The sequence below is a fragment of the Lynx rufus genome, unplaced genomic scaffold (assembly GCF_022079265.1).
Source record: "Lynx rufus isolate CCGP_SWC_20201006 ecotype Redwood Valley unplaced genomic scaffold, mLynRuf1.p SCAF_1, whole genome shotgun sequence".
Classification (NCBI taxonomy): domain Eukaryota; kingdom Metazoa; phylum Chordata; class Mammalia; order Carnivora; family Felidae; genus Lynx; species Lynx rufus.
Window position 1 is genome coordinate 196905053 of NW_025814823.1, and position 20781 is coordinate 196925833.

A 20781-nucleotide genomic window follows, 5' to 3' on the forward strand; every position below is an offset into this window, starting at 1 on the left:
ACTAATTCCCCAACTGATTTGAATGGAAAAGGCAAGAACTTTTTGATTCCCAGCATCTTATTATTTTAGGGGTGAGGGACGGGGGGATGGGAGATGGGGAAAAGGGGATGTGAACTTCCCTAAAATAAGTTAATGTCAAAAAAATTTTTCTAAGTTTATTTGAGAGACAGAAAGATTGTGAGTGGGGGGAGGGGTAGAGAGAGAGGAAGAGAGAGAGAGAATCCCAAGCAGGCTCTGTGCTGTCAGTGCAGAGCCCAATGCAGGGCTCCATCCCACAAACCATGAGATCATGACCTGAGCCGAAATCAAAAGTCAGAGCTTAACTGACTGAGCCACCCACGTGCCCCATAAAATAAGTCCATTAAAGCTGCAGTTAAAAATCCTTTCTGGCTAAGTCTGCTTGTCTATTTGCCAACTAAAAAAACCTTCAGTTAGAAATTTTGCCGTTGGTATTTTTTTTATATTGGATTAGATTATACTAATTACATTGTAAGTATTTGGCCTTTTTAAGAGCTATAATTCAAGTCCAAAAAAGGTACAATGCTCCAGTGCAGACTTGCAAACATCGTATCTCCAATGAACGCATTTGGTGTCCTTCATTATTCTAGTTTTCATAATTCAGTATCTCCTTATCTTATGTCATTAAGAGAAAAATAAAATTCATATCAAAAAATTCACTATTTAGTATATTGCTTATTTAACTTTCCCAACTGTATCGAATATGTTCACTTAAAAATTTTAGGTGCAAAACACTTTTCAAAAATAGTCCTTGTCAGGATAAAAATTACCTTATAAAAATAAATCTTCTCCTACTCCCACATCTAAATTCTCCATCCCTAAAGTTACTAATGTTTGTTTTTTAAAAACTAAAATGTACCTTTAACTTACAATATTTCAATAGTGTTTTACTTTAATCATAGGCTGTGATAACAAACCAGTAGGCTTATTATTTGGGCCTGTTCCATTATAATTTTCATTCTTGTTATTAGCACCTGATGATTCCAATCATGATTATCTAATAAAATCTTAGTACAAACGGAAAAAAAAGCCAAATTAGTTCAAAGGCTAAAAGCTTTCTAGATCTGATTTCCTCTTCTTTGCAGTTTTTTAAACCCAGCTTCAAATTAAGGCATCACTAAAATAGAGAAAGAAAACAGATGCAAAAAATGAAAAACATCAAAGAACAGAAAAACTAAATGAAGTCTAAATCCTATTCATGGGATTTTTACCATGTCACTGGAATCATTCCCTGAATAGACCAGGAGTGTTAATGCCTCCTTGTTTCCCTCAGTTGCCGGTCTTCTGCTCAGACCTCAGTCCAGGCTCAGCTTAGCCCCTCCATAAACCCCTCCAAGTGTCCTGGGTGTTACCCTAGGAGGGTGACCAGTATAGCCCATCTACGAGATTTAGTACCATAGTTCTAGTACTTGGTGCAGGACCCTAGACTCCAGCACGGATCCTCAGTAAGTACTGAGATATTATCTACATTGCTGAAAAAACAAAACAAAACCCTATAGCTTATCTGTAGCAATACACAAAGGAAAACAATCCTTAAGAACAATAACAAGCATCACAAAGCTCAAATTTATCACTGTAACTTCTAGACTAATTTAAGTTCCCAAGAAATTCATGGTGTTTTTCTCAGTTTCATATTAAGATCAGGGCTAAAAGCCAGACAATGCATTCTTCAGTGACCCACTGCTAAGAAAAATCCCCTTACAGAGAATTATTGTTCTGGTTAAAACATTTTCATTAGCATTAGACTAGTCTAATGAACTCATCTAACTTCTTGATACATGTTTAAAGATTACCATGTACCATACTGTAAATTTACCAACAAATTTTGGCTTCAATGACTACTACTGTTTAAAAGCTAAGTCAGACTATCACAATTTGTTTTCCTTTGGTCCTATTAAACAAAACTTGTCAACTAGACATCTGTCACTTCTACCACCATCAGAGGCTATAGTCACTCAGTCTAGTGCTCCGGAGCAGGTCCACTGGGCCTTTGCCCCAGCCCTGGGGTACCACATGCTCCTCAGCTCTTTCTGCTTTGGTGAATCTACCCTCCCTTTCTCGTAACAGAACCCAGTTCCGACCTTGCTGTCAAAACTAAGGTGTGGCTCCTAATCCTGATCTCCCAAAGTCAGGACCAACCAGGGATTGGACTCCATTCAACTGAGTCCCTCTCCTTTCTCCCCCATTTGGTCAGAGATAGTCTTTTTTCGATGGTGTATTCCCTTCACTCCTCTTGACAGTTACCCTCACTCTTTCTGTTTTTGGCATACTCCCCCCTTCCAGTTTTTACTATCAAGAATGTACACATTACGTTTCAATTAAATGACCATTTTAAGATATTTAGAATTTTATACATTTGTCAATAAGCAATGAGAAAACACTTCGTTTAGACGCTAAAGTTTAAGGTATGCAAGATATTTTTGTATCAATAAAGTATGTAAAGTATCAGTTATTGAACTCAAGGTCTAAGCCCTTGAGCAAGAAAGAAAATGAAAACAATAGTTTTGTTGGTGAACTAGATTTTGGTTTCGGATTTGATTTTTTTAAACACTAGCAATCAACAATGTGTAAGTATAGGTGGACCAAAGCAGAGGATAGAGCTATAAATTCTAGTGAAATCTTAAGTGTTTTTGTAAGTAGCTACCAAAAGCAGAATCTGTTTGTTTGTTTGTTTGTTTGTTTGGGTAGGAGAGGAACAAACCAGAACACAATTCGAGAATTTGCTAATTGCATACAGCTCCATTAATTGCTTATATCCACATGTGGACAGAAATGCCAGGTAAAAATCAGACCCTGTTACTCCTAAGGGATTCTCCAAATTCTGTGGACACTTTTCTTTGCTGTGCTAGTGTTTGCTAAATTACAGACAGGGTCATCTTGAACATGTACTTATTTACTCTCTCACATGACATTAGACATCTATAATGGTCGGGATTCAAACCTGCCTTGCGGGAGGGAGAACAGGGATTAAAAACAAATAAACAACCAAGACACTGGAATTTTACTATTTCTATCCCTAAAACTGGGTAGAAAGGGCAAATATTGGCTGAAAGCAAACCAAAAAACCCCACAAATACAAACGGTAGTTAACATTTCTGAAATTCTAGACTTAAGTTCTAAAAGGATGTCAAAATTTAGTACTATTATATTTAATCATGAAATCAATCACCTCAAAGACAGAAATCCAACTTTTTTACTGAGAAACTGCTTTAACAACGGAAAGGCATTTTCCATGTAAATAGATGGACAGAGCTCCACCAACAGAAAAGCAATACTTGAAATTTATGGAGCCCAAAAGAAAGCTAAATATGTTTTAAAGTGTCCCATTCTAACAGATGCCCTCCCCATGGGGTTTGGGTCTCACATTTAAATTGTTTAGAATGTAGTGCAGGTTAAAAAATGATTTGCGTTTTTGCAATTATTTTTCTTGCTTTAAATACTGTGGCTAAATGTTTTAACGTCCTCTAAATTAGTCTCCTCGTCCTAACTTTGGAAAACCTGTGTTTTTTCTTGTCTATCAAGGTCCACATACAGGACGATAAGCTTTCAATGCCAGACATTCTTGCTTTTCAAAAGGAACTATTCCTGGAGCCACAACCTGTGGCCAGCTGTCATAAATAATACACCCACAGAATTTGGGATGTTTCTAAATCCTCTTGCATAACAGCTTTAGGCGGCCCAAAGAGTTAAAAGCTGTCACTGTCATCCATATTTACTGGACATCAATAGGGTGCCTGACAGTAAGCATTAGCTTTGTTTTCACTAAAACATCCACCAATTAATTATTGATGTTCTTCTGGAAGCACGCTATCACTTCCATGCATTCTTTTCCATTGGTTACAATAAAATATTCTTGCAGAGTAAAGATGAACAGTACCTCCTACTTGAGAAAGACTGTCAATCCGCAGTGGACCCTCACTAAAATGCCAAGGGAAGGGGAAAAAAATTCACTGCTAAGTATACAAATTCTTAAGGGAAACTGCCAATCATTCCTTTTTGCAATCCATCCAACAGTTTGCCTCGAGCTCATTAAAAATGCCGTCTAGACTTGTGGAGTTGGCATTCTGCCTTCTACCTGGCAAGCTAGTTGCTGGTAATCCACAACAGTGTAAGACAGATTCCATGGGAAACAATGGATGAATGAAAGCTACACCAGAGCTTAATGGTAGAGAAATACTCAGAAACAGGGATTGATTGAGGTCACAGAAAAGACAGGGCAGATTCCCATTATTTTGGCTGATTATGAGCAAGAGCCCTTTGCTTATCCACTTACCCTAAACAAAAAGGCATGAATAAAAACATCAAGTGTATTACAGAGAATGCTGTAAGTAATATGAGGCTGGCTGGTAGGATTTCACAAGCCTGCCCAGCCATCCAGCTCCTAATAAGATAGTGCCCGTGGTTCCTTGCCTTAAGGCAAGGAATGGTGCTCTCGTATTAAAAGCCACAGATCTTACTGCTGTCTAGGGAGTAAAGACTGGGAATGGAGAAACACAAGTAAGAACGAACCTGGTGCTCCAGAAGTCTCCCGACCTGCTGGTGTAAGAGCAGGCACAACACTGTCTCCCTGCCTCCTTTCTACTCCCTCTCCAAATAGCCATTATCAAGCAGGCTCCAGCACTTCTCAGAATGTCAACGACAGCTTTACTTCCTGTAGAAGGAAGAATCCAAATGCGAATCTTCTAAAACACACGATGGTAATTAAGTTTGGGGGTCACTTTACAGTTCAATTCAATAGACATTTAATTCCAAGAATACCTCATATCTGCAAGAAAGCTTGAAACCATGGTATTTTCTTCTTTTTGATTCTGGTTGACTATAAGCTCTACTCTGCTGCATATGTGTAGATATCTACAAAGGCCATCAGCTTCAAAGGAATAATACCTAATCATCAGGTTAAAATTTCAAGTGTGCAACATTTTCTGCTGTGGAACTGGAAAGTGTTACAGACTTCAAACTAACCTACTGGCTAGACATAAGTATTCTTTCCATCTACTTTCTCAATCACTGGAAGGACTTAGACCATTGGGAATACATACTCCTTTCTGATTCTGATATTCTTCTGCAAAAGCCATCGCTTCATACACACTATAAAAGAGAAGGTTTTCTTCTTCCTTTTTGCAATACTCTCCGCAGGCCAGGGAATCCCTCACAGAGGGATTGCACTGAGCCAGCAGAACCTGGATGCCAATGGCTTCATAATCTCTACGAACTTCTTTCAGGGTGTGGATCCCTGCTGTATCTAAAAACTGTATTGCACTGCAGTCAATTACTATGGTATGGAGATCCAAAGGATCATGGGAAAGTTGCAGTGAAACTTCATCCTGGATTCCACTGAAAATCACTGTCTCCTTTGTGATCTTTGTCTTGGCAGCCTTCTTCTGAGCTGCCTTTACTAAGACTGGGTTGAGAGTTTTTTTGTATAAAGCAGATTTAAAACATTCTTTGTTTATGTAGTAGAGAGGGGCTACAAAACGGAATATCTTGACGCCCGGCTTTGTCTGAAGATTCTTGTAAGCAGACATGGATTCAAAGATTTCGGACTCTTCCACCCAGCCAAGCAATGAAATCTTTGGCTTCTGTGTGCGGAGAATGACACAAAACATAGAAAAACAAACCCCAATAAGCAGGCCTATTTCAGTACTTATCAGTGCAGAGGACAGCATAGTGACAAACCAGATAACTGTATCCATTCTGCTAACCTTCCACATTTTGGGTAGATCCTTAAATTTACGTAGGGCTCCCCGGAGATTTACAATAGTGATCACACCAAGGACACTTTTCTGAAGAGAATAGAATAAAGGAGCAATTACCAGGAGGACCAACAAAAGAACCAAAGCTGTCACCACAGCAGAAAGCTGAGTTTGGCAGCCTGTTGATTCTTTAACCAAAGTCTTCGCAAGAGCCGCGCTAGTAGTAAAGCAGTGGAAGAAGGAAGGGATGATATTGCAAAAGCCAATGGCATACATTTCCTGATTAGCTCTGACTGTGTAGCCATGTTTCTTGGCAAACATCTCAGAAAGTGATACAGTGATAGCAAAACCAATGATAGAAATAGCTATTGCGTCTACAGCCAAACTGGGAATTAAGTTCCAGTCCGGTGCTTTGGGTGGCATAAACCCCGTGGGAATATGTCCAGCAATACTGCTATTGTATTTCTCGTGGAGTTTCCCAAAATGAGAAGCTAATGTGGCTGCCACGACGACAATGAGTTCGGTAGGAATTGGTGCCTTAAGCTTGGACTTGAAGTGCTCATTGAGTTCTTTGGTTGGCAAAAGAACCAAAAGGCACAAAAGGCTGGTGATGAGATCACAGATATTGGTCCTATGGATGTTTCTGAAGATATGTATCCAAGTAGTGATGAGCGAGCCCACACCATTACTCCGAGGAAGGCTGAGCCCAAGGAGGTACTTGGCCTGAGATGTAAGAATAGTGAAGGAGGCACCAGTGACAAATCCACTCAGCAAGGCATCTGAGAGGTAGACAGAAACAAAGCCCACTTGAAAGAAGCCCATCGCTACCTGGAAGGAAGGATATACAAGTGTTAAATATAAATGGAAAAGAGCTTCTAAATCCTCTAATATCCTGGCACTGCCTTGCATGGAGACATACATCAGAGCATCACAAAATGTCAGAGGTAGAAAAAAACACAATCATACATCAGCCCTCTCATTTTACAAAGAGAGGGTTCATTTTACTGACACTCAGAGGGTTAAGCAACTGGTCCAAAGTCCCACTGTTCCTCAGCCTGGATAAGACAAGAACTTAGGATTCCTACCTTCTTGTACAATGTTTCTGAAATGTGAATAAAGTTCAGACCTCAAGAAAACAATTTCCAAGGATCCACAAAAAATTACAAAAACTCAAATTGGAAAAATTCTTCTAATGACAAGGGCATGTATTTCCATTAAATTATAAATCGTTACCATAAAATTTTTAATTAATAAAAAAATTTTGATTCACATCAAAATAGAATCACATTTAAATTATAGAACAGTCTTTAACCTCACGCTGAGAAACTATTCTCATTCAGTGTGTATGTGCTTATGCCAAACTGCTTCCCATATTAATTCTGCATCGTCAAAGATACAACATTTTTACTTCTTTATTTTTTTCCTCTTCCCGATAATTCCTCAGAATTTCCCTGAGCCCTTCCTCATTCTTGGTGAGACATAATAACAAAAAAGCAAAACTGGACCCTGAAGAGCACCACTCTGCACAGCAGCCCCTTCTCTTCCTCTTTCCCAGGCACCAAACTAAGTGAGCTACTCTTCCCTTTCCCATATTGGAACCAGATGCCTATAATGGAGAAGAGGTTTAATGCTGGCATCGACTCCCAGATGCTAAAAGACAGGGGTGTGATGATAATGGTAGGTTTGCGGATTCTATGGGAGACCCAAGGAGAATTTAATTTGTAATCCTTTCTTCTGGCTAATCATATGAAATAGTGGTTCTCAACTTGTTCCCTAGCAGTCCACGGGAAGTGCTGTCTTTAGTGAGAGTCACTTACTAGAGCAACGATTCTAAAGTGGGGTTGGTGGCGGGGCGGGCATCTATAGTTTGAAACCTCCTGCACTCCTCCCTCTGCCAACCCTCATCCTGTTACCCTCCTCCTGCTTGTTAGTGCTGACTCTGCCAATAAGGAACCACACACAATCTCAAGAAAACCCAGTGTTTCTCAACATGTAAAATTAAGGAGTTGTACTAGGTGATCTGAGGTCCCTTTCTGGTCTACATTTTGCAACCAAATAATTACAATCTGGCTGACTGAAATTCACTGGTTCAGAGGCAGCCTAAGGTTGAGGAAAGAGAAGCAGCCTTATCTTCCATGTGGAGTCAAACTATGGTCTGAATTTTGGCTCTATCCCTCACATATCCTAAGCATTCAGTAAATGACAGCTTTAACTACTATGATCTCTGAGATCCCTTACAGATCTGAGATTTCACGTACGGTGATTTCTTTTGGTAGAAGCAACCACCCGTTCCATTGTTTCTTACCTGATAAACTCCAGCCATAAAGGTCACAGTGCTGCCAACTGCAATTGCATAGCAACTTCTGTCACATATCCAGTCTGATGTCTGGTTTAATAATGTGCTCCCATTTGAAACCATCCCTAAAGAAGGAGGAGTATGGGCAGTGTCATAGCCGGCTTTGTGTAGTTCTCGGTCAACTACCTCACCAATCATAAGGCACAATATTCCAAAAATGCCCACAGAGATGTGACGGGAGGTACCCAATAGGAAATAAATGATGCTGGCAAAAAAAGAGGTGTACAGACCATAGATAGGTTCTTGGCCAGCCAAGAGGGAATAAGCGATGGATTGGGGTACTAATAAGATGCCCACAATCAAGCCAGACATCACATCCCCTAAAATGTTTTTCTTCAGATCATACTTTGGGAGCCATCGCAAAACAGGAAGGAAACCAAAAATCACATTTTTGGCTTTGGTTGGACTGCACTGGCAAGTCCTCCGCAATTTTTTAATGACAAATTTCTTGAAGTTAGTATTTGATTTCTCTTGAGGCTCCATATGGATCCTACGATAAGGTGTGCATTGATCATTGGCTTCAAACTGCTTGAAGTCGGTACTTGATTCATTTGCAGGCTCCGGAGGGATGTTACACAGAGGGCCGTGTTGGTCATTTCCTTCAGATGAGTCAGTGAGTGACAGATCATGTTGCTCTTTACTTTCCAAAGACATTTCTGGAGATAGATGCTTCAGCCTCCTACCCCAAAGAAAAAACCAGGATTAACTGGTTAAGTAATTCTCAGTGCTCACACATTTTAACAGTCCTACTCGTCATCCATGAGAGTGAAGACGAGTTCAGTTCGGGGGTAGGTGTCTTATATTCATTTTCTTTAGTTAGTTGAGCCTCATATGTCTTGATCAGGGTAAACAAAAACAAACACCAAATATAGACCAAAAATAGCCAAGTCAGAGCAAATAATTGATTGGGTGTAGGACTTCCCCAAAGTAAAAACCATCAAGGATTCTTCCCCATCTCTGCCTGGCTTCCCCTGCAGTTTTTCCCTCCAGAAAAGGTATCAGGGTGGCCTGTCTCCTACTATCACTATCTTCTTTCCAGGTTTTTCAGCCCCAGGTATACTGCAAAACAGGATCTAGTCTCAAAACTTTGCTGCTACCTGCAAGTCCCTGAAGCAAAGAAGATGGTCTTTTTTTTTTCTTTTTGAATACACCATAAACTGTTTACCAGATACTTCACAAATCAGTGTCTTTGTGTTAGCTGTTTGCTTAGCTTAGAATGGCCATCAACCTCTCTGCCCATCAAGATTCTAATCATTTTTATACCCAGTTAAACAACACTACCCTTTCTACAAAGCACCGACCAATCCCCTAGCCCAAGTGAATCACTATACTTCTATATCCCATAGTATTTTTCACTTTCATTATAATACTAATAATACTCTTGTGTTAGTTAAGTAAGAGTCTCTCCAGCTCTTGGAGGAAAGGATATCTCGCTCATCATTGTAATCACCAACAGGTGTATAGTAATTCCAAGATAGTAGGCTTACAAAATGTTTGAATGGATCAAAGAACAAATGAATACACACTTTATGACTGTGGGCAAACAGAGACAAAATATACTAGACAGAAGACTCAGAAAGTTTCCTGTTTTGGAACTGACAGAAAAATACACCCTTGCAAAGTAATCCACATTAATTTTGTTTGGATGAAGGGGCTATAGCTGATCCTCCCAATGAACAAGAGTAAAATAATAGTTACTTGATGGTCTCATTAGGTAGAAAAAGAAGAAAAGAACAGATTTAGATCACAACTTACCCTGAGCAAGTCAATCAGATTGGTGGATACACACAGCAGGTCTTCATTCCTCAATGCAACTGGTCTGTAACTCTCTTCTTACCTCCTACTCAGGTCAACCTAGTTGGAGTACATTTCTTAGGTCCTTTTATTTTGGAACAGCTCTTGGTGATTCCTGGGTCAAAGGGCTTTTCCAAACCTAAGATATGCAAAAGAGGCATAAGAAAAAAAACTAAGAAAATCCAAATCTTGCCCCACACAGCTGCTATCCGGGAAGGAAAAAGATAAAAATTAATACTAGAAAGTACAAGAGTGATGGAAACTATAAGAAATAATTGAATTGAAATACTAAAAGTGAAAAAACACAGTAATAGAGATGAAGAATGCCTCTGACAGGATCATCAACAGACTCGACAGAGCCAAAGAAAGAATCCATGAAATTGAGGATAGGTCAATAGAAATTACCCAAATTTAAAAAGAAAGAGAAAAGCAGATTTTTTTTTTTTAAATCAGTAACAACAATGTAAGAGAACATCCAAGAGCTATGGAAGATAGTAAACAATCTAACTCATGTGTACTTGGAATCCCAAAAGGAGAGGACAAAGAATGGACAGAAGAAATATTTGAAGACATAATGGCCAAGAATTTTCCCAAATTAAAGGCAGACACCAAAGTATAGATCCAAGAATCTCAGAGAATACCAAAAACGACAAATATAGAAAGAAAAACCAAACAAAATCCCACACCTACACATATCATATTCAAGCTGCTGAAAACAAAGATAACAGCCTAAAAACGGCCAAATTAAAAACACACATTACATACAGAGGAATAAAGACAAAAATTACAGTGGACTTATTAGAAACATCGGAAGGTGACTGCGTAATACCTTTATCACAGAAAAATAGCTGTCAACCCAGAATTCTACACCTAGAGAAAATATCTTTTAGAAGATGAAGGAGAAACAAAGACTTTCCCAAACACTAAGAATATCCAGCAGACCAGCACTACCATGTATACATATACCAGACAGAAACTAGGGCTACACAAAACACAACAAAGAAATAAAGTCAAGGAATGGAACAAATGAAAGTCAAGTCAAATCCATGTTTTAATTTAAAATATCTTAAACTGGGGCGCCTGGGTGGCGCAGTCGGTTACGCATCTGACTTCAGCCAGGTCACGATCTCGCGGTCCGTGAGTTCGAGCCCCGCGTCGGGCTCTGGGCTGATGGCTCAGAGCCTGGAGCCTGTTTCCGATTCTGTGTCTCCCTCTCTCTCTGCCCCTCCCCTGTTCATGCTCTGTCTCTCTCTGTCCCAAAAATAAATAAAAAACGTTGAAAAAAAAATTTAAAAAAAAAAAAATAAAATATCTTAAACTGCTCTAAAAGGTAAACATCTAAGCAACGGTAGGAATGTATTTTGTTTATAGCATACGCAAAATAAAATGTATAAAAATAGCACAAAAAAATGGGTAATTGGGAATTGTAAAGTCTTAAACTAGATGTGAAGTGATTCATTATTATTTGAAGGTAGGCTCTGATTAAAGATGTATTTGTAAACCCAAGAGGAACCACTAAATTTTTTGAAAGGCATAGACAGTAAGTTAATTGTGGAGATAACATGAGATCATAAAAAATTCTCAATCCAAAAGAAAACAAAAAAAGAGGGGGGAAAAAAGAGACCAAAAGTAGATGGAACACACTGAAAATAGCTGGCAGGATGGTAGAGTTTAAAACAAACATAAAAATAATCACATCAAATGTGAATGCTCTAAACATGCCAATGAAAAGGTAGCAAGTGTCAGATTAGATTAAAAATTAAGACCCAACTATATGCTATCTATAAGAAACCCACTGTAAATATAGATAGATTATAAAAGTGAAAGGACTTGTCCAATGCAGTAATTTATTTAGCTTGTAACTGACTGAGTCAGCTAATAAAATCCAGATTTTAGGACTCTAAGTATAGCTCTTTTTGAGCAAGGCACTATTCCTATCACCTATCTAATTAGCTTTCTCTAACCTCAGATAATTCCAAACACTTTAGAATTCAGCTGCTCTACACATCCCAGTTTCACCTACCTGCTACCCCAAATGACCTGGACTGATACCTACAAATGTGTACCCAACTCTCCTTTTACTATACTCTTGGCCGTGGCCCTTTTCCACCTCTAACTCTCAAAAACTTAGGTATTCATTCACAAACAGTCCTAGTAGTAGAACTGATACAGCCATCAGTCTGAATCCAAAAGCCACGTATAGTCTCCTTTATCTATTCTACTCACCTCCTAAAACTCTCAACACTATTTTTTTTACTTTCTCACACAGATTTTAAAACACAAAGCACCATAAAACTACATTAAAAATTATTTTACACTAAATGGTAGGTGTGACCTTCACACACAGTAAGCTCCTTGAGAGCAAGCTCCAGTCTAATTTATCTTTGTATCCCCCAACATGTCCAGGTATATGCTTTCCAAAATAGGAGCTAAAATATTTGCTAAGCAAATAACTCAAGTACAGGAAAAGTAGAATGCAAAGCAATATTTATTTTCAAGTGGAAATATCTCCTTTGGAACATATTTTTCAAATACCCCTTTTCGCACAAAAATTCTCTCACTTCCTTAAGCCAGTTACTGCTTTCAGTTATAGTATTCATCAATTGCTTCATGGAAATTAAGACATGACAGTGTTTATCCTTGGAATAGAGCCTACAGCCAGACTTCCATTTTAAGGAGGCTGGAATACAAACTATACTTTCCATGAAGTTCAATAAAACACAAGTCTACCGTATCATCTGGGCCAGTTTCTCCCTTTATTAACATTGATAATCGAGAGTGAGAAAAGGAAAGGTTCAAGAGGAAAATACTTGAACCTTCCACATTACCTTGCAGGAATCACAGGGGAAGAAAAAAACAAAATGTCTGAACAGTGCATTTACCTATGTATACATTAAAGTACAATGGTAGTTTGAGTAACACAAAAAGGAACGACATTTCTTCACTTTATTCTTTAGCTGTACACATGCAGCTGTGACACCTAGAAAGCGGTGTGATCCAGGTGGCAGACAGGCAGCATTGACACAATTCCCGTGTGAATTACTGAGAGGCTAGAGCACTGGACTAGAAGAGAGGTTACATCCTTTCTGTATGAGCCTGATAGCAGTCAGCCAACTTCTTTTTGAAGATTTGGATAGAAGCAAACCAATGTCTGCTGTTGGTAATTACAGCACATACTTTTAACTAACAATGCATGTATAACAGTTCTGTAATTTGTGAAACTGAAGTGCCTTTTCAGAGGACAATCTTTTTCTTTTTAATTTTTATTGTTTTTAATGCTTATTTTTGAGAGAGAGAGAGAGAGAGAGAGAGAGAGAGAGAGAGAGAGAGAGAAGCAGAGAGAGAAGGAGACACAGAATCCGAAGCAGGCTCCAGGCTCCAAGCTGTCAGCACAGAGCCCAACACAGGGCTCGAACCCACAAACCGTGAAATCATGACCTGAGCCGAAGTCGGACACTTCACCGACTGAGCCACCCAGGTGCCCCTTCTAAGCATCATAAGCTAACCACTGTGCTAGACACACTGCCTCAGAATCTAGACCCAAAACCAAGGGGTCAATCTTTCTTTCCTCTAACCTACTAATCGTATATATCATCCGTCAGTAAGTCCTGTCTGTGCTACCTCAAATATGATATCCACCTGCTCCCTACTGTCCAAAGTACCTGAACCTAATCACTTTTCACTCCCCTCTACCATCACATCTTATCTGGGCTACTCTAATGGCCTACAATACCTGAACCCTGCCTACCTCTCTACCCTCATTTCCTACTGGCCTTCTTGCTGTTCTGGAACACACCAAGTTGATTCCCTTTCTAAGGTTTTTGCACTTGCTCAAGTTCTCTTTGCCTGTAATAATCACTCCCAGACCTTTGCAGGCTTTTTCTCATCCTTCAGGGCTCAGCCGGTGTATCATCCCCTTAGAGAGACATTCCTTGGCCATTCCAAATAAAATAATACTCCACTCCATCATTCTCTAAATCCTTACCTGGCTTTATTTCTTCATAGCACTTTCACAGGGACTTTTGAAATTATATAATGTATTTATACATTAAAAATACTATTATTTATAGTCTTTCTCGTATCCACAGTACCAAGAACAATACTTAGCACATAATAGATCAGTAAGTTCTTGCTAAAATGAATAAGAAACCCAGTTTCTACCAACAATCAAAGGACTAAGACAATTATAAACAGATAAGCTATAACACTCTACGTGCCATTAACAGAGGTTTGGCGTATTCTGAGAGTGGAGGATGAGCTGTAGGCCAATGTGAACAAGTTGTAAACAAGAAAGGAAAGGAAACTCAGGCAAGTAAAAGGTCACAGTATAATCCAAGACCCAGGAAAAAGTCACCTAGAATGCCAATTCCTAGGGTGAAGCTGCAGGAGGTTAAGACTAGAGTGAAAGACTGGTTTCGTATTTGATCCCAAGAAGCCTAGATTTCATCCTGTAAGCTACGGCTGACAAAGGCATAAACTCCAAGGCAGGGCAGGGATGGGAGAGGCTTGACATTTCAGTGGTAGAACAAGACCGGAGACACTAAAGGAGATGGACAAATCCAAGACGGATCGTGAGGTGCGACACGCACAAGAAGAATGATGTATAGGAACACGGAGAAGGAAACGAAAAGATAGGAGACAACAAAAAGTTTGACTTTAGGTTTCACAGGTTTGAAATTTCTACCAGATGTCCACATGAGGATGTCCAGTGAGCAACTGGAAATGGGGGTATCAGGCCCAAGAGAGAAGCCAAAACTGGAAAAGTAAATGGGGAGAGGAGGAACATATTGCACATAAAGGAACATATTAGCACATAAATGGTACCTCATTTTTTTCTCTGAATTCCCATTGTTTAGATGTTCAATAAACATTTGTTGGGGAGATGCTTTATCTTCCCAACTAGATTAAGAATTGTTCAAGGAGATGTTTACTACTTTTCGTGTATTCTCACAATACCTAGCATAAAATCTGGCACACAGAAGGCACTTAATAAGTTGTTAATGGGTGGATTGGTTTTTATTATTATCATTTTAATGTTTATTTTTGAGAGAGCAAGCAAGAGCATGTGCACAAGTGGGGGAGGGGCAGAGAGAGACGGAGACACAGAATCTGAAACAGGCTCCAGGCTCTGAGCTGTCAGCACAGAGCCCGACACAGGGCTCGAACTCACGGACTGTGAGATCATGACCTGAGCCGAAGTCGGCTGCTCAACCAACTGAGCCACCCAGGTGCCCCTATTCATTTATTTTAAAAAAGAGAGCACAAGCGGGGGAGGGGCAGAGAGAGAGGGAGAGAGAATCCCAAGCAGGCTCTGCACTGTCGGTGTGCAGTTGAATGCGGGGCTCGAACTCACGAACCATGAAATCATGACCTGAGCTGGAGAACACCTACTGAGCCACCCAGGTGTCCCGAGTTTTTTTTTTTAAGTTTATTTTAAGAGAGAGAGAAAGTGCACAGGCAGAGAGAGAGAGAGAGAGGGAGAGAGAGAGAGAATCCTGAGCAGGCTCCGCACCATCAGTGCAGAGCCTGGCAAGGGGCTCGAGCTCACAAATCGGGAGATAATGACTTGAGCCGAAATCAAGAGTTGGACACTCAACTGACAGCCTCCCAGGCGCCCCTTAAGTTTTAAAAATAAAAGTAGTGACAGTTGCACAACACAGTGAATCGTACCTAATGCACTGAACTGCAAATTGAAAACGGTTAAAGTGGTCTATTTTACATTTTTAATATATATTTGAACATAAAACCAGGAGGAGAGGAAGCAGAGTATTAAAAGACTCTTATACACAAAATGGTATAATAACGGCGAAGGTAGAGTGTGATAAATTAAGGATGCATACTATAAACCCTAATACAACTCCATTAATCACAGAGCTATGGCTAATAAACCAACAGAGGAGATAAAATGGAATCACAGAAAATAATACTAAACAATCCAAAAGAAAACAGAGAAGGGAAAATAAATCGCGACTCCATAAAGTAACCGAGATCTAAAGTTTGTGGGGAACTTGAAGTCTTAACATTAACCTCATACTAATGTGAACAAGTCACCTACCAAAAGACTCTCTCTCTTCACTTACGTGGAAAAATCTCAGTTACAACTAGGCTGTAATAGGTGTGGACTGTGCGGTTGGGAATAATTTTCCTGTACTCACACTTCTGGCAAGTAGTGGGACTGTGACGGGAAGCAAAGCCTGTGTGATTCACACGCACTCTGTCTCTCAACTGCTTCTTTTGAAACTTCTCAAATCTTCAGAAAAGTTGAAAGAATGATACATGCAGCACTGGTATATTCACAGTTCACCTATTAAACAATTTCACAATTCACCAATTGTCCATGTTTTGCTACGTCTGCACTTTTGCACCTCTCCATCCACACCGGTTGGTTGGTTTGGAGTTTTGTCCCCAGACGTACTTCAGCCTTAAACACCTAACTGAACCCGTCGTTTTTTTTTTAACCACCATGCTGTGTTGCCTCTTTTTCAAAAGAAGCATTCATTAACAAGAGATCAAACCATTTGGATCACTCTTCGAAAATCTGCAATGGCACCCCACCTCCTCCTGCATACAGTCTACAAAGTTTAGCACAGGCTTCTCTCTCTGAACGAGTTGAACCTGCCTTTCTTTTGCTTCCTTCCATGCTCTGGTGTTCTAGTCACCAATCTAGGAAAATATTAAGCATCCCTGGTTCCTCTGGGCCTTTGCTCATGTTGTTCACTCAGTCTGGAATGCCTTTCCTTTCTATCTCCATCTATCTTGGTCCTTTTCCTAATCCTTTAAGGCCCACCTCAAACGCCACTATGACGTATTGTTTCTGGTATAAAGCCCAATCAATGTAAGACGAAAAACTAAAATACCAAAGAGGAAAATAACTTCATGTAAAACCACGATCAAATAATAGTTCCTTGAAGAGTAAGTCACAGCTTTCAAAAAGATTTCATATACACCTCCCACTTGCCTCCTCAACAGATCTGAGAACAGATTATGAGTCCTCTCCTCCAATATGAGAAAAACCAAAGTTGTAGTCACTGCCTCAACTAGGAGGACCAAAGTCTCAACCCTCGTTTTCCAATTTCCAAGGCTCCCTCTCTTTCCAAAATACCACCTGATCCCCCAGATTTGTTTCCTTGCTAAGAAGTCTTCGGGGCTAGTTCAAATTGCCATTTTGTGGCCAAGTGCTCAACTCATAGTTCTGAGTCTTATTAATGTTAATCAGTGAAGGTGGCAAAACTCTTGAAGCTGTTGGCACAACATTATTGAAGCAGGTTTGGTAGAGGATTAAGAATGAAATCAATTTTATCTTTCACATTACACACGTGCGCTGGTAACGTTTTCATTTTCTTTTTTCTGTCAGCGGCAACAATGTAAAATTTATCTCTGTAACTGTACTTTGGCCAGAATAATAATTCAGATCCCAGCGAAGAGTCAAACAGGCCAAGCAGGTTGTTCCTACCTCCGTCTCCTTTTGCTGGCCCTCTAACTAGAATGGTGCTCGGGGCTGTGTTCATAGCTTTCCCTCTTGCTTCTTTCAGGTTTCCGCTCAAATACTACCCTAGGCAGTTCCTTCCCAGACACAACACATAAAACAGCATCACTGCCGCCACCACGCCTCCCTCCCTCATCCCTGCCCTGTACTCCTGTCCCCCTTACTTCGCTTTATTTTTCTCCATGGCCCTTCTTACCATCTCATACTTTATTTATTTATTTATTTATTTATTTATTTATTTATTTATTTATTTAACTTTTGGTTGTCTTTCTCATCAGTGCAGTAATTTGCTCTTTGGTTCACAGCTGTTATCTCCAGGGTCTTGAACCATGCTAGCACCTAATAAGTGCTTAACAAATATTTGTTGAGTGAATGGAGAAATGACAGTTGAACAGCTATGTAGTAAAGAAAAAGGAGTGACCTCTCTCTCTCTCCGCCTCCATGCGCCATAACTAAGTTTATGTCATGAAATTTCAGTGTGGCAAGCATCTGCTTGGTGGGGGGGGTCTATGCTCACTAAAAGTGAAGTCAATGATCAAAATCCTCACCCCTTGTGAATCCAATGTGGACCTCTCCCCAGCCCTGAATGTGTTATCTCTAGATCTACCCCTGGGAGGCAGCATATTATAGTACAGTGATATTCAAGTCCGGTTTCTCAGGCAAATCCAGGGATGAGATCCAAGACTGAATCCCTGGAGACTCGGAGCCAGTGAAGTAAGGGCCCTACTATGAGAATCACTGGATATGTCCTGGAGTTGAACAGATCTCTATTCAGATCCCAGCCACACTATTCAACAACTGTATGGCAAGGGTGAAAAACTTCCTTTTACTCAGCATCATTTTCTCACCTGTAAAATGGGGATAACATTATCTAACTTTCAGGGCTGTTGTAAAGCTAGCACAAGTACCCAGCACAGTGCCTGGCACATAGCATTTGTTCAATAAACGACAGTTACTAGTCCGTCCTTCGAGATTCTTGACGGGGAAAAAAATGGGCTCCTGTCTTCCAGTAGGTTTGGCTTTCCTTTTCTCTCTTGATTTTCAAAAACAAAGAACTTCTGCTTAACCCAATACTGGATATCACACTGGTTCCAGATTTGACATAAAGAGCCCTAGAGAAAAGGAGGGGGGCGGAAAAAAAGGTACTAGAATGGGTGCCAGAAAGTTTAAGTCCTGAATGCTCCCAACTCATGTGGTCCCCAATCCGTGCAAAAAAAAAAAAAGGGACTCAGCCTTATATTCTATGAGTTTGGGAGAGGTGGGTACAAGTCCCAGCTCTGCAAATGACATGCTGTATAATTTCAGGAGAGGACCTGGCCCTCCCTCTCTGTGTCCTTTCAGTGTTCCCAACTATCCAGTGAAAGATTACAACTTAGTCTATGAGTCTCGAAGTACAGTCCCTGATTTGTACTTAACCAGATGTGTGGTTTTAAAAACCAAGAGAATGAGGTCCTCTCGCGTGTCCAAGCCTGGTTCCCCATCTGTCCGAGGGTGGGACGGTGGGTGGTGGCGGCGGCTCCTATCTCCCAGGTCTTTCTCCCAGTTTTCCGAGTTTGAGACGCCTAGACGAGGGCTCCAACACCAGAGCAGCACCGCTCTCTACGAGGTGCGGGGCATCCGCGTGATGTGGGGTGGAAGGTGGGTAGCCCTGAGGCCGAGGAGTGGGGTCGGAATCACCGCAGCGAGAGACGGGGGCTTTCATCCTGCTCCGGGTCTGCGGACCGAGGGTACAACCCTGACGCACACCCACCTACAACGGCCTGGCCACGACGCCCACGTCGACCGTTGGTCCGGGCTTCCTGCCACCACGTCTCCGGCACAGGCCAGAACGACCCTAAGAGGGGCCCGCCGACCGCATGGAGGCCGGCACCGCTCGGTTCCCCCTTCTCGCGTCCCCTCCCCTCTTCTCACCTCTAGGTCCCTGGCCTCCCCGTGCGACGAGGCCCCGCGGCACGTCCTGCGCCGTGGCGAGGCTGAGGGGACACAGCAGCGCCGGCAGAAGTAGCCCGGTCCCGGGCCGGCCTCCCTTTAACCGGCCCGTCCCCTTCCCCGCCCATCGCCCGGCCCCCGAGGAAGGCGGGGCCCCACCGGGCGGGACCGCGGAGAGCGGCCTGGAAGCACCGGCGGAGAGGTGCGGAAGACCCAGCCACTACGATGGCCCGGACGGTGCCAGTCACGTGGCCCCGCGGGCGAGCGACGCGGCCGCCAGCCAATGACGCGGCCCGGACCGCGGGGGTGCCGCCCCCTGGCTGTTTTCCTCCTCACGATTGGCTGCCCGTCAGGGCCGCGAGTCCCTGGTTCTTCGGGAGGTTCCTTCTCTGCTGGGGGCTGTGAGGAATTATCAGCGGTTTTGCACCTGAACCCTGAAAGCGTAGCAAGGAAAAGGTGTCCGGAGAGACCCGGAAGCTTTCGGTCTAGAGCGGTTAAGTGTTCTGCCTTTTCGAGCTGGAAGGTCTTTATCACTGATCCCTTGGGACCCTGTCCCCTCCCATTCTCCCTTTGTAGATGTGGAATGAAGATCCTAAATGGGGAAAGGTCAGCTGGAAAGTTAGGGGCTTTACCATTAGTGTAACCTACTCTCCACTGAAGGTCCCAATTAGCCAGAGACGCCTTTTAAGATGTGAATAAAAATGTAAAAATAAATATGAGACGTAATTCCAACTTCGCTTAAAATCCTCAGTGGCTTTTCTTGACGTTTACAGATAAAATTAAATTCCTCCCTATGCTTTCGAGGACCTGAATGTTCTGGACCGGTGCCTTTCTTACCTGGCATCCCTCCCTCTCTCTCTGCTCTCCACCCATCCTGGCCTCCTTTGCCAGCCAACCTTGTATTCTTTCGGGACCGACCACTGGTTCCTGCTGCCTGGTTTCTTTCTTGTCTCAGGTCTCAGTTTAAATTCCCACTCTCTCTCCCCTACCCTTCCAGTCACATCTGAACGTGTCATCCTGATTTAATTATCTGCCCCGTAACTGGGAGCTATTTGACGTCAAATATATGTTTATTCATTCTCTCTTGTTTATAGCCTGCGGGGGTTCGCTGGACAGGAGTGGAAGGTCAAGAGCTCCTGTGAAAGAAGCAAAAACGGTTAACTTCCTTTCCTTCCCTTTCCAATGAACCTCTTCACACTAATTTTAAGGAACTCCCTTTCTTGCCTAGAGATGATCCTCAAGTTTCTGTCAACCATCAGATTCAGAGCTTCCAGAAGTCACAAGTCATATGGGGAATCAGAACACCTGGGTTTATTCCTGATGCTGTCCCTTGTGACTGGAGATAAGTCAATGGGCATCAAAGGTAGTTAATGCCTGCCCGACACTTCCTGCCAGACGCACCTGATGTGTCCTGCCTTCCCAGTCGTGGAGAGGGTCAAGTAAGACAGTGGGTGTAAGGTACTTTGTCACACCCTATAGGCTGCAGAACATACGATGGCAACAGA

At 41.6% G+C, this 20781-nt stretch overlaps 1 protein-coding gene across 1 annotated transcript; it reads right to left on the reverse strand.

Annotated features, from left to right (window-relative positions):
• Nucleotides 1-271: 271 nt before the first annotated feature.
• On the reverse strand, nt 272-19402 carry SLC26A2 (solute carrier family 26 member 2). The gene is made up of 4 exons (XM_047092470.1): nt 19259-19402; nt 9823-10000; nt 8017-8746; nt 272-6539 (listed from the first exon to the last, which is right to left on the reverse strand). The coding sequence occupies exons 3-4, from the start codon at nt 8719-8721 to the stop codon at nt 5019-5021; spliced, it is 2226 nt and encodes a 741-aa protein (XP_046948426.1). The 5' UTR covers nt 8722-8746; nt 9823-10000; nt 19259-19402; the 3' UTR covers nt 272-5018.
• Nucleotides 19403-20781: the final 1379 nt, after the last annotated feature.

What these genes read in the sequence shown, in the direction of transcription:
- SLC26A2 (XM_047092470.1), bottom strand. Translation starts at nt 8,721, where the DNA reads ATGTCTTTGGAAAGTAAAGAGCAACATGATCTGTCACTCACTGACTCA. An exon ending in TTATGGCTGGAGTTTATCAG is followed by an intron (nt 6,540 to 8,016) that starts GTAAGAAACAAT and finishes CCTTCCTTCCAG; the next exon opens with GTAGCGATGGGCTTCTTTCA.